The sequence below is a fragment of the Saimiri boliviensis genome, chromosome 7 (assembly GCF_048565385.1).
Source record: "Saimiri boliviensis isolate mSaiBol1 chromosome 7, mSaiBol1.pri, whole genome shotgun sequence".
NCBI lineage: Eukaryota > Metazoa > Chordata > Mammalia > Primates > Cebidae > Saimiri > Saimiri boliviensis.
The window spans coordinates 121621899-121636105 of record NC_133455.1 but is presented as its reverse complement, the minus strand read 5'-3'; the positions used below and the strand labels follow the sequence as shown (position 1 = coordinate 121636105).

Below are 14207 nucleotides of genomic sequence, written 5' to 3'. Positions count from 1 at the left end.
CCTTTAGTTCTTTAAACATCTTGAAGACAGTTATTGTAAAGTCTTTGCTTGGTAGATCTACCATCAAGTATTTTTCAGAGATAATTTCTGTTGGTTTATTTTTTCCCTCTGAATGGGTCACCCTTTCCTTTTTTGTACACCTTGTACTTTTTTGCTAAAAAGTGGACATTTGAATTTACATTTGAACTGGACATTTGTATGGTAGCTCTGGAAATCATACTCCCCTCCTTCTCTAGAGTTTCCTGTTTTGTTTTTGTTTGTTTGGTTGGTTTTTGAGACAGTCTCACTCTGTCACCAAGCTGGAACCAGGCAGAATCTCGGCTCACTGCAACCTCTGCCTCCTGGGTTCAAGTGATTCTCCTGCCTCAGCCTCCTGAGTAGCAGGGACTACAGGCATGCGTCACCATACCTAGCTAATTTTTTGTATTTTTAGTAGTGATGGGGTTCTGCCATGTTGACCAGGACCTCCACCTGCCTTGGCCTCCGAAAGTGCTGGGATTACAGGTGTGAGCCATGGCACCCAGCCCTGTTCTGTTATTTTTAAAAAATTGTTGTAGGCTGCCTCTGTGCTGAGGCTCAGCCTGAGGTGTAAACTTAAGGTCTTCTCAGTTCTTTTCTAAGCCTTATTCTGGATATGCATGATTACTTTCTAATTTCCCCCCATATGCAGTTGTTTTCAAATGTCTTAATTTTTAATGTCTGGCTCACAAAAGAAGAAAATGAAGGGGAAAAATTATCACAGGCCCTTTAAATGTCCCGAAAGTAACTTCAGTCAGAGGAAGAGGGGTTTGCAACAATGGGAGGAAGTAAAACAACGCCAGCCACGTCTTTATTTGCACTTTTGTGATCAGAAGCTGCAATCAGCAATCAGACCACAGAACCTCAATACTTGGAGGACAGGATCCTTTTTGCTCACCCTGGCTCTTGCAAGCTGTGTAAACTGCTCCAAGAGCACATGCACACCAGCCCAGCACAGGGCTGGGGCATGGGTAGCTGCTACTGTGCTAAAAGCTGAAATAAACAGAAATTGACTGCAATTTACCATCCAAGACTTCCCCTGGAAGTTGCAAATCATTAACAGACTGTGGAGTTCCAAAATAGTTACATCAGACAGATTCTACTGGTACAATTGTTGTCCAGGTGGGGATATAGATTCCTGGTGCTTCCTACTCCACCATCTTCCCAGAATCTGCTCTCTGCTTTGTTTTTGTTGTTTGCTGTTGTTGAGATTTCTAAAACTGGTTTAGTGTATAGATTTTTAGAACTGGCTTTTTCACTGAGCATTGTGCTACCAAGATTCATGGGTTTTCACATATTCTTTGGGATAAATATATCACAGTTTATCCATCCTCTTCATGGGTTTTTTCATTTTTGTCTTTTACTTTTGTGAACAGTGTTGTTATGAACATTCTTACACATGTCTCCTGAGACTTACTACCAAAGTTTCTCTTAGGTATATACCTAGGAATGGAATGGCTAGGCCCTAGGATATGCAGGCATTCAACTTGGAAAAGAAATTTCCGAATTGTTTTCTAAAATACTCACACCAATTATGTTCCCACAAGCAATGAATAAGAGGTCCCATTAATGCATAATTTCTCTAACTCTGAATGTTGTTAAACTTAGGCTTTTTTTGTTTGTCTGGTGCAGTGACTCACACCTGTAATCCCAGCACTTTGAGAGGCCAAGGCAGGAAGATTGCTTGATCCCAGGAATTCAAGACCAGCCTGGGCAACATAGTGAGATCTCATCTCTGCCAAAAAATATTTTTTAAATATTTAAAAAAATATTTAATGATGTTAATTCTCCCAGTCCATAAACATGTCTTTTCATTTGTATCCACTTCAATTTTTTTTTCATCAGTTTTGTAGCTTTCCTTACGTAGGTCTTTCACCTCCTTGGTTAAATTTATTCCTGGGTACTTTTTTGGTAGTTACTGTAAATGAGATTGCCTTCTTAATTTCTGTCTCAACTAGTTCATTATTAGTGTATAGAAACACTACTGATTTTAATATGTTGATTTTTTTTATCCTGAAACTGTACTAAATGCATTTATCAGATCTAAAGGTCTTTTTGGGGGCATCTTTAGGCGTTCCTGGATATAAGATTATGTCATCTGCAAAGAAAGATAGTTTGACTTCGTCTTTTCCAATTTGGATGCTTGTTGGTTCTTTCTCTTGCCTGATTGCTCTAGCTAGGATTTCCAGTACTATGTTGAATAGGAGGGATGAAAGTGGGCATCTTTGTTTTGTTACAGTTCTCAAAGGAAAGGCTTTCAGCTTTCCCCGTTCCGTATGATGTTACCTGGTGGTTTGTCCTTTATGGACTTTATTATGTTGAGGTATTTTCCTTCTATGCCTAGTTTGCTGCGAGTTTCTAATCATAAAGTAATGCTTAATCTTATCAAGGGCTTTTTCTTCATCTATGAAGATAATCATATGGTTATTATCTTTCATTCTTTTGATGTGATGTATCACTGTTATTGATATGCATATGTCGAACCATCCTTGCATCCCTGGTAATCCATGATCCCACTTGATCATGGCATATTATCGTTGTGATGTGCTGTTGGATTTGGCTTGCTAGTATTTTGTTGAGAATTTTTTTGCATCTATGGTCATCAGAGATAGTGGCCTGTAGTTTTCTTTTGTTGTTCTATCTTTACCTGGTTTTGATATCAGAGTAATGCTGGCCTCACAGAATGAGTTAGAAAGAATTCCATCCTCTCCAGTATTTTGGAATAACTTGAGGAGAACTGGTGTTAGTTCTTTGAAAGCTTGGTACAATTTGGCAGTGAGCCTATGTGGTCTTAGACTTTCCTTTGTTGGGAGGCTTTTGATTACTGGTACAATTTCATTAGGTATTATTGGTCTGTTCAGGTTTTCTATTTATTCCAATTCAATCTTAGTAGCTTGTATTGTCCAGGAATTTATCCATTTCCCTAAGTTTCCAGTTTGTCATAACATATAGTTGCTCATAATGGTCTCTAATGATCTTTTTCATTTCTGTGGTAGTCATTGTAATGTATCCTTTTTCGTTTCTGATTTTGTTTATTTGGGTCCTCTCTCTTTGGGGTTCTTGGTTAATCTAGCTAGTAGTTTACTAATTTTATCTTTTTAAAAAATCAGCCTTTCCTTTTGTTGATCCTTGGTATTATTTCAGTCTCTGTTTTGTTTGTTTCTGTTCTGGTATTTATTATTTTTTTCCATTCACTAGTTTTAGGTTTGGTTTATTCTCACTTTTATATTTCTTTGAGGTGCATTATTAAAATATTTGTTTGAAATCTTTCTACTGTTTGATGTAAGCACTTATTGCTACAAACTGTCCTCTTTATACTGCTTTTACTGTATCCCATAAGTTTTTGTATATTATATTTCAATTTTCCTTTGTTTCAAGTAATTTTTAAATTTCCTCCTTTTTTCCTTGACCCATTGGTCATTCAGAAGCATGTTGCTTAATTTTCATGTATTTGAATAGTTTCTAAAATTTCTCTAGTTATTGATTTCTAGTTTTATCCTATTGTAGTCTGACAAGATGCTGAAGATGATTTCAATTATTTTAAATTTACTGAGACTTGTTTTATGTCCTAAAATATGGTCTGTCCTGGAGAATGTTTCATGAACTGGTGAGAATAATGTGCATTCTGTGGTTGTCAGAGAAAATGTTCTGTAAATGCCTGCTAGGTCCATTTAGTCAACTGTGCAGTTTAAATTCAATTTTTTTGTTAATTTAAAAGGGAAGGAAATTTTGTCACAGGCTACAATGTGGATGAACCTTCAGGACATTCTACTAATCAAATTAAGCCAATCTTAAAAGGACAAATACTATATGGTTCCACTTATATAAAGTACCTAGAGTAGTCAAATTCACAGAGACAGGCAGGTGCCTATCATCTATTATGATGTACACAATGCTGAGAGTGGGTTGTTGACATTACAACTATTATTGTATTGGAGTCTATCTCTCCCTTTAGATCTGATAATATTTGCCACATATATCTGGGTGTTCCAGTGTTGGGTGCATATATATATTTAGAATTGTTATATACTCTTGCTAACTTGATCCCTTTGTCATTATATAATGACCTTCTTTATCTCTTTTTTCTGTATCTGTTTTTGACTTAAAGTTTGTTTTGTCTGATATAAATATAGCTACTCCTGTTTGCTGTTGGTTTCTGTTTGCATGGAATATATCTTTTTCTTCCCTTTCACTCTGTATATGTCTTTACAGGTGAGATGAGTTTCTTGTAGGCAGCATATAGTTGGTTCATATTCTTTTAAACAACTCAGCCAGCCTATACCTTTTAAATGGAAAGTTTAATCTGTTTACATTCAAGGTTATTATCAATATGTAAGAGCTATTCCTGTCGTTGTATTAATTGATTTCTGGCTATTTTGGATATCCTTTGTTCCTTTCTTTTTCCCTTACTGTTTATGATTGTGGTTTGGTAGTTTTCTATAGTGGTAACATTTGAGTCCTTTCTCTTCTTTATTTGTGTTTGCTTTGCCAGTAAATTTTATACTTTCATGTGTTTTCATAATGGTAGACATTGTCCTTTCTTTTTCAGGACAATTCAATAATTTCTTGTAGAGCAGGTCTAGTGGTGACTAATTCCCTCAGCTTTTGCTTATCTGGGAAATACTTTATTTCTCTTTTGCTTATAAAGGATAACTTTGCTGGGTATAGTATCCTTGACTAGCAGGTTTTTTTCCTTTTCCCAGAAATTTGAACATATCATCTCATTTTCTCCTGACCTGTAAGGTTTCTGCTGAAAAATCTACTGCTAGTCTCATGGAAGTTCTCTTGTAAGTAACTAGACAATTTTCCCTTGTTGTTTTTAGAATTCTCTCTTAGTCCTTAACTTTTTACAGTTTGACTACAATGTACTGTGAAGAAGACCTGTATCTCAATGTTGTAATCTCTTGGTAGGCTTGGAAAGTTTCCAGCTAGTATTTTGTTAGATTTTCTATCCTTTTTGTTTCTTTTTGCCTTATGGGACACCAAAAATGTGAATATTTGGCCTCTTAATGATGTTCTATATGTTACATAGGCTTTGTTTATTCTTTTTTTAAAAAAATTTTTTGTCTATTTCCAAAGACCTATCTTCAAGTTGAAATTATTTCTTCTGCTTGATCTAGTCTATTGTTAAAGTTTACAAATGTATTTTGTCTTTTATTTAATAAATTCTTCAGTTTCAGATTTTCTGTTTGGTTCCTTGTAATGACATCTATCTTCTTAGTAAATTTCTCATTAACATCCTGAGGTCTTTTTTTATTTCTTTGCATTGCTTTTCTGTATTCTCTTGTCACTGAGCTTCTTTAATATTATTTTGAATTCATTTGCAGTATTTTATAAATTTCTTTTTGATTGGAATCTGTTGCTGAAGAATTATTGTGTTCCTTGGGGGTGTCAACTTTACTTGCTTTTTCATATTTTTTGTGTTTTTACATTGATATCTGTGCATATGGTGTAATAGTTGCATCTTCCCATTTTTAAAATTTGCTTTTATATGGGAGGACTTTTTCCTAAAGCTATTATATCTATGGTGTTGGTTGGGTAGGGCATTTTGACTTTGATCCTAGATGCATGCAGTAGTGCAGTCTTATATGATTTCTTCAGCTGTAAACAGCATCTGTGGTATCTATGATTTCCTCAGTGGCTTAGGGTGCTATTGTAAGTGGAGGCTGTGGTGAAGTTTTTCTGGGGACAAGGATGCCAGGTGATCCTGTCCTTGGGCCCCAGTGGTGGCAGTGGGCTGAGCATGCATGTCCTTGGGTCTCAGGGAGGTATTTACTGGCACTGGTGTTAGTGGGTCCAGACAGGCCAATTCTTGGGACTCCAGGTGACTTGCTCAGGTGACAGTAGTGGTAGTGGTGGACAGGATTTCAGGACCCAGAGAAGTGGGTGTGGCGAGGGTGACAGCAGTAGCAGTAGTGGGGCAACCCTCTGCCTCCTAAGTGGTCTGTGCTGCTTTTGGCAGTGGCTGCAATGAGCTCGGCAGTTCAGTACCCAGGCCTGCAGGTGGCATGTAAGGGTGGGTGCCACCAGTGGTGGTAGCAGGAGGTTGAGTGGCTCTGAACTCAGAATCCTGGGAGAAGTTCTCAGGTGCCAATGGTGATGGAGTGGACTGGGCAGTTCTCTGGCCCCAAAGTACTAGCACTGGGTGGGGGAACACAGAACCAGGTCAGGTGGACCTGTCTCCAAGCCCTCTGCTGGCATATGCAGACACAGGCCGTGGTAGGCAAGTGTGGGGTGGTCCCTTGGCCCCTGGTGGAATGCTCAGATTGGGAGAGCAGTGGCTGTGCTGCAGCCACACTATTAAGGAGGGTGAGGTTGCTTTCAGTGGCAGCAGCCAGGTGCAGGCGGCTAGGGAGTGTTTGCTTCACTTGTGTTTCAGCCCTGTTGGCAGCAGCCCACAGTGCAATGGCTGCACATGAGGGATTTTGTCTTCAGGGTGCATGAAAATTTGTTGTGGTTTCACTGCCAAGGGCAGTGGGGTTATTGCCAATAGCTGACACTTCAGCCCCGGTGGCAGCATCCAGCCATGGCGATCGCTGTGGGAAGGAAATGTCAGTGGGTCTCCAGGGATATCAAGATGAAGAAGCTGTTGGGCACCCAGGCAGGATGCAGTCTGGTGGAGTCTGGGCTCTCAATATCGTGCTGTGTTGCAGCTGCTGAGGGATCTGGGGGGTGTGTGGGATCCAGTGTGAGCTTCCTCTCTGGCGTAATGCCCTCACCCAGGCTACAGGAAGCTCTCTGTTAGTCTTAAGGCCTACTATAGTCTAGAGGTTCTCCCATGGCTAGGATTGCAGGAGTCCATGGTGGGAATGTAGGCTTCTGGGGGTCTCTCACTTACCCTTTCATTGCACTGAGGAGCCTGGACAGGCTCCCAACCAGTCCTGGCCAAGCAGGGTGACTTGCTTCCATCTACTCCCTTGATTTAGGTGTTTCCCATCACTTCCCTGTTGAATTCCAGTCTTCTCTCTTGGATGATCTATTCAAAGTGTGATTATCTACCTGCTATTTTTGTTCTTCTTTGTGGAGGAGGAAAGTACCAGATGCCTCTAGTCAGCCATCTTGAAGCCTATTATCTTAGTTTTAAATTTTTTACTTGTCCTGGTGTTTTTATATTTGTTTCTTCTCCTTTTTTTCCTTTTGAAATGATTAACATTTAAAAAATAAATTTCCCCAATATTACTTTTATCTTTCTAGCAGTTTAGAATTTGTCCCCCTGTTTTTATCTTTCAGTAATTACCCCTGAAATCTTATCAGGCATATTGAGTACAACAACATTTTAAAATTAAGTTGAGAACCTGGCTTGCACCTATAGTTCCAGCTACTTGGGAGGCTGAGTTCAGGACCATCCTGGGCAATATAGCAAGATCCCATCTCTAAAAATAAAAAATTAAAATTAAATAACATTTTTGCTCTCCTCTCAGTCAACAAAGGCCTTTAGAACATTTGTGTTTCCATCTCTTTCTTCTAAACATTCATTCTATTGTCAATATTTCAAATTTTTCATCCCCACAAATCAGACACACGAGTGCTGTTATTTAATATGTGCATTGCTTACTTGGAATTAATGACCTACTTGCCCTTTTATTTGTTCACCATTCCCTCAAGAATGTCAAGATGTTATTACAAGATCATCCTCCTTCTTCTTAAAGTAAATCTTCCAGAAGTTCCTTTACAGTGGAGCCCTCCGTATAAACTGCTTCAGCTTGTGTTTATCTACAAATATTTCCTTTTATCCTCATTCTTGAATGATAGTTTTGCTGACAATGCAATTCTAAATTAATAATTCTTTTCTCTCAACATCTTTAAACTTTATCCACTGTCTTCTGGCTTTTATTGATGTTGGGAAAACCCTGCCTACCTTCATGGTATTTGTCTGTTTATTGATTTGCCTTTGAAGTTCTGCAGTTCCACTACTATGTGTCTATATGTGGATATCTTTTTATTCATCCTGTTTAGGATACACCGTGCTTCCTGGATCTGTGGAGATGCGTTTTTTATCAGTTCTCGAATGTCTGCCAATACCATCTCTTTTACTATCACCTTTCTTCCATGCTCTCCCCTTTCTCTTTCTGTGACTCCGGTCAGATGTATGTTAGACCTTCTCATTCCAGCCTCTAGGTACATCCACAAATGTGTGCATTTTCTTTTTACCTGTGGATAATGCGCATATCCATTTAATTTATTTTTTTCAACCTGAAAATTTTTTCACCTCTAAAGTTTCATATTTGCAAGACTGTTTCTTCATTCCTGATCGTTTCTTATATGTTCTTTGCATTGTGTATTCTTCTCATACATACCTAGTTTGTGTTTGGTATTTGGCCATTCCAACACCTGTAATTCTTGAGAAACCATATCCAGCTCTTGAGGCAGCTCTTCAGTCTGCTGCATCCTACTAATAGGGGTCTGCTCCATATGTATTTGGCAATCTTTGCTTGTGAGGCCATGCTGCTTGTCAGGTTGGGACTCCAGTGGGCCTGAGTTGGGAATCCACAAGAAAATTCGCTTCTATTTCTGCTTGGACTTGAGGGTACCCTCGTCCACAACCTCCAAATTCCTCTTCCAAGATTTTGGTCAAGAGCCAATAACCTCAGTCTCAGCTTCTCCCCCTCATCGCTGTTCTAAGGATCAAATTCCCCATGACCATGCTGCTATAAGAATGTGGCCTCAGGAAAGCCCCACCTCCCATGACTGCCTGCAAGACTAGGTGGTACTCAGACTGGTGGTACTCAGACTGGCGGTACTCAGACTGGTGGTACTCAAGCTCCCATCACATCACACTGCCACAGCTCTGCTTCCCACCTTCAAGGCTTTGGCTGCTGGCTGATCTCACACATACACCTCACTCTTTGGGCTCTGTTCTCATTTGTTAGGTTTTGAGAGCATGGTCTCTGAAAACCTCTCCTACCTTTGAAAGGCCAGCAGTGCCTCAAAGGGTGCATGTCATCTGAAGTCTAACCACTGTGGAGTAGGAAGGTCCCTTGGAGCTTCTAGACATTTATGATACTGCCACCATCATTTTTTTCTATCCAAAGCACAACATACTACAATTTCACATGTTATTTTTAATCTTCTTCTTTTAAACCCACTATTCCCAATTGTAAAGTCTTATAAATCGAGATTCTATTGTGGATTGTGTCTGTGTTCTCTGTGTATCTATACAGATTTTTTTATTAGGTGAATAGGATAGAAATCTACACCAGCATTCTGCTAGTAAAAGAACCAGTCTTTATTCCCCCAGGTATAAAATGGACACCTGATGAGAATGGAGTCGTTACCTTCGACTGCCGAAACCGTGGCTGGTGAGAGCTCATGGGGGAGAGGTCTTCAGCCGGGGATGGATGGGTTGCCCTGAACTTTGGGTGGGCTTCAGCCGGCATCAGAATAGAAATAACTGCAGACACCTTGGTCAGGTATTGGTTCTGGCTTTGGTTTTCCCATCTTGGACTTGTCCCTTTTTTTCTTCTGCAGGTACATTCAAGCTGCTACTTCTCCCAAGGACATAGTGATTTTGGTGGACGTAAGTGGCAGCATGAAGGGGCTGAGGATGACTATTGCCAAGCACACCATCACCACCATCCTGGACACCCTGGGGGAGAATGACTTTGTTAATATCATTGCGGTAAATATGCCTTCCTCTTCTAGAATAGCTCTCACTTGCTCTAGAAATCACACGCAGGTGCCAAGGTGACCCACCACCCCTGACCACCCTGTGACCTGTGTGAGCGTCTTTGCTGGGCCTGGACTTTGCAAACTGATGCTGTTTATTCTCCCCTGATGTCCCCTCAACTCACTGCAACTGCAGTACAATGACTACATCCATTACATCGAGCCTTGCTTTAAAGGGATTCTCGTCCAGGCGGACCGAGACAATCGCGAGGTGAGTGTCCGCTGTGGCCTGGCACTTCTACAGGATGGTGGGTGGCTGCCTCTGCAGACTGTGTCTGCAGCCCCTTTTGCTTATTTCCATGACACCCAGAATGAGAGCAGAGCACATTACCCATGGAAACGACCCAGGGAGCCGCCCTGTAAACACACTGCTACTTATCAGAGCAAACCATGAGCGGAGAGAGACCTCATATCGAAGGGAAACCTGCTTATTCAGGACTGGTTTTTCACCCTGTGGTTTATATGGGACTCAGTTTCCCTTTTTGCCTCCCACGTAAGCCTTTCTCTTATGTCAGTGTTCATGAGAGCTTTCCCTGCATGGTGGAAAATTTAGACCCAGTGAGTGCTGTCCTTTTCCCTGGTGAAAGACCCAGGAGGAGAGGACATGGCAATAATTTCTTAAAGGGAGCTATTGCACATCACAGATTGCTCCCTCTGTTTCTGCTGTGAAGTGAGCACCCCTGGGCTGCAGGCTACAGGCTGCGGGCTGTGGTCTGGGAGCGGAGGTTACCCTTCCGCTATCCCAGGACTGTTCCCCCATCTGCACTTAGCCTCACACTTGGCATTTCCCACCAGTACTGGCCACGGATTTGTACCAAGTCATTCATCCTCTCTCAGTTTATCTCGGGGGCATTTCAGAAGCATCTCTTGTAGAGGACCAGTCCGTGAACTTAGATGCATCATGGAGACGCAGGCCCTGCAATCACATCCTTCTGGATGGCCCTAAACAGCCTCCTAAATTAGCACCAAACATGAAGCTCCACTGGCGCACGCAACACCTTGATGCTCCTCTAATATCTCACCCATGACAGCATTTCAAACTGCTGGTGGAGGAGCTGATGGTCAAAGGTGTGGGGATCGTGGACCAAGCCCTGAGAGAAGCCTTTGAGATCCTGAAGCAGGTGCCTGCTGTAATAAGGCCTGGGAGGGGAGGACTGGAAGGAAGGGGACAGGTGGAGGAGGCAGGGGGCAGGGGCAGGAGGCAGGGGCAGGTGGAGGAGGCAGGGGGCAGGGGCAGGTGGAGGAGGCAGGGGCAGGTGGAGGAGGCAGGGGGCAGGTGGAGGAGACAGGGGGCAGGTGGAGGAGGCAGGGGCACATGGAGGAGGCAGGGGGCACGTGGAGGAGGCAGAGGGCAGGTGGAGGAGGCAGGGGAAGATGGAGGAGGCAGGGGCAGGTGGAGGAGGCAGGGGAAGATGGAGGAGGCAAGGGGCAGGTGGAGGAGGCAAGGACAGGTGGAGGAGGCAGGGGGCACATGGAGGAGGCAGAGGGCAGGTGGAGGAGGCAGGGGCACATGGAGGAGGCAGGGGGCACGTGGAGGAGGCAGAGGGCAGGTGGAGGAGGCAGGGGAAGATGGAGGAGGCAGGGGCAGGTGGAGGAGGCAGGGGGCACGTGAAGGAGGCAGAGGGCAGGTAGAGGAGGCAGGGGCAGGTGGAGGAGGCAGGGGGCAGGTGGAGGAGGCAGGGGCAGGTGGAGGAGGCAGGGGCAGGTGGAGGAGACAGGGGGCAGGTGGAGGAGGCAGGGGCAGGTGGAGGAGGCAGGGGGCAAGTGGAGGAGGCAGGGGCAGGTGGAGGAGGCAGGGGCAGGTGGAGGAGACAGGGGGCAGGTGGAGGAGGCAGGGGCAGGTGGAGGAGGCAGCGGGCAAGTGGAGGAGGCAGGGGCAGGTGGAGGAGGCAGGGGGCAGATGGAGGAGGCAGGGGCAGGTGGAGGAGTCAGGCTTGGCCTGTGGTCACGGGCAGGCCCTTTCCCTACGCAGTTCCAAGAGGCCAAGCAAGGAAGCCTCTGCAACCAGGCCATCATGCTCATCAGTGATGGTGCCGTGGAGGACTACCAGCCAGTGTTTGAGAAGTATAACTGGCCAGATTGCAAGGTGACCCTCCCACAGGGGTCCGGGGAGAGAAAGCTTCTCCTACTGCCATAGATAGAATCACCAGCAGGGCCCTGAAAAGGATGGCTTCCATTCAAATGTGCTTTCCTGTTAGAGCCATTCTTGCCTTCAGAGACATTTTAATTCAGTGTTCCAAAATTACGGCGACCTGAGACACAGAGGCCTGATGTACGAGGTTTGGGGCGAGGGACCAGAATATGGTGTGGGGACATCAGAATAGTGCCGGGCTGTAAACCTTGGCCTCGCACCTACCTGGCAGCTCCCACGGCCCTGGGAGAGCTGTGTTGCTGCCTGGGCCTAAGGGGGTGAAATGGGAGAACCCAAAGACTAAGAAGCACTTGGCCCAACATCTGAGACTCACATAAATGATGTTAACATGACTTATGGCCAGGAATTTTGCTGCTGAGTCCCTCTGTGTCTTGTGCATTAGGTCCGAGTTTTCACTTACCTCATTGGGAGAGAAGTGTCTTTTGCTGATGACATGAAGTGGATCGCATGCAACAACAAAGGTGAGTGCCGGGCCTGCAGGTGCCTTCCCAGCTGCACCTGAGCCCGGGGGACAGGTGACCTAACCCTGGAGGCGCTGAGCATGGGCTTCCCCGTGGGCCCCTAAGAGGAGCAGCGCTGCGTCAAGAACAAAAGCCTCAGCCCCTCCTTCATATTTGGAAAGAGCAAGGTGAGACAGTGCCAGCTCTGTCTCCATCCTGCCCCCATTCCTCTTTTGGCAAATTAAGCCATGGACTCTAGTTCTGCTCCCAGACAAAAAGCAGAGGGTCACTGTTTTCTTTGGAATAATGTTTTGTGTGTGAATGGTCCTCATCGATCTCTGACCAGACATCATTGAGTCAACGAAAATTAACTGAGCATCCACTCTGCACCTGGCACTGTTTCCAGGCACCAGGGGTCCAAGAGGGATCAGGATGGACTCAGGGTCAGTCTGCCTTTTGGTATTGTCCAGGAGAGAGACATACGAGTAAACCACCGCCCACGATACAGCCTGAAATGTGCTGTGAGGGTAGAGAGCCACAACTGTTCAGGGTGCTGGGGGCCATGGGAGAGACACTCTCCGTGCCAGTGGGGTGACTGGAAGGGTGTTCCAGACAGAGGGAACAGCATTCTCAAAGGGGCTGAGACCTCCTGGGAGTGGAGAGCCACTGCATCTCACTGGCAAGGGGGATGAATGCGCTGGGAGGTGGAGCCAGGAGAGCGGGGAGGCCATCCACAGCCTTCTGCACCATCTGCCCTTTGGAGTGTCACCACGGCTCCAGGGAAGAGGCTGTGATACCCACCCCACAATCCCAGCAAGGACAAGGACCAGAGGAAGGAGGAGCAGAGAGCCAGAAATCTCTGCCTCTGATTGGGTTTCCTGAAGACAAACCTAAGAGTGACGAAGAAGGCTTATGGGGTGCTCTCAGGAGATGCTCCTGCAAGGAAGTGGTGAGGACAGGGTGGGAGAGGGTGAGGCCGACCCCCAATGCCCTTACACCAGGCCCTGCTGCTCCTTCGTGGAGCTCTTAGCCTCCCAGAGGCCTGCAGGTGCCCCTGGGTAAAGGATGCAACTGTGGGGAAGCAGCTCCCTGTATCCCCGGCCAGTTTCCAGAGAGGACACGGCTGTGAGCCATCAGCAGCTGGGGAGGGCACAGGCCCTGGCGAGGGGTTCCCAGGGGAGCCCGGCCTTCCACACCCACGCGGCCCTCTCCACCGCAGGCTACTACACGCAGATCTCAACGCTGGCGGACACCCAGGAGAATGTGATGGAATACCTGCACGTGCTCAGCCGCCCCATGGTCATCAACCACGACCATGACATCATCTGGACAGAGGCCTACATGGACAGCAAGGTGAGCCTGGCAGCAGCTCCCAGTTAGAGAAGCCCACCCACCCCAGAGTTACAGACCCCAGGGAGCAAGAAGGGACTTCCTGGGTCAGGAGAGGGGTGGGCCTAGCACCTCCTTAGGGAACGTTAAGAAGGGGTGGGTGGGTGAGGCTGCTTTTCCGTGTATCTCCTCCTCTTTCCCGACAGCCCTCCGCCCACTCACAGGGCGATTGCCCATATGCTGCCCCAAACTCCCAGCAGACCTGCCAGGTGCCCCCCACGGACAGGGCCCCTGGTCCAAAGCTGCCCCGCCCTCCCCTCCTCCCCCACAGTCTTCACCTCCCTCAGCCTCCTTCTCTCCCACCCACCCGGGGGAGGAAGGGGTCAGACCAAGAACCCAACATCCCACTGCTGGATCACATGTTCTCCCTTCCTGGGTCCGTGCACTTTCAAAGGACTGCAGGCAGCAGTGACTTGCAGAAAGGAATAAACATCAAAGGGAGAGCTTCCGACGGGACCTTTTTGGGGAAGGGAGACCTTTCTGCCACTTCCCAAATCCCCATCACATAGGCAGCCACCTGCTTCAGTGATGACTTACTTATC

General features: G+C 45.5%; 1 protein-coding gene across 1 annotated transcript in view; it reads left to right on the top strand.

Annotated features, from left to right (window-relative positions):
- CACNA2D4 (calcium voltage-gated channel auxiliary subunit alpha2delta 4) overlaps positions 1–14207 on the top strand; it is a 124173-nt gene that overhangs the window by 20179 nt on the left and 89787 nt on the right. Inside the window, exons 7-13 of the mRNA XM_003934481.4 lie at positions 9257–9317; positions 9487–9637; positions 9821–9895; positions 10716–10805; positions 11657–11770; positions 12219–12297; positions 13496–13629. Of these exons, the coding sequence (XP_003934530.1) occupies positions 9257–9317; positions 9487–9637; positions 9821–9895; positions 10716–10805; positions 11657–11770; positions 12219–12297; positions 13496–13629 (704 nt within the window). The remainder of the gene's footprint in view (positions 1–9256; positions 9318–9486; positions 9638–9820; positions 9896–10715; positions 10806–11656; positions 11771–12218; positions 12298–13495; positions 13630–14207) is intronic.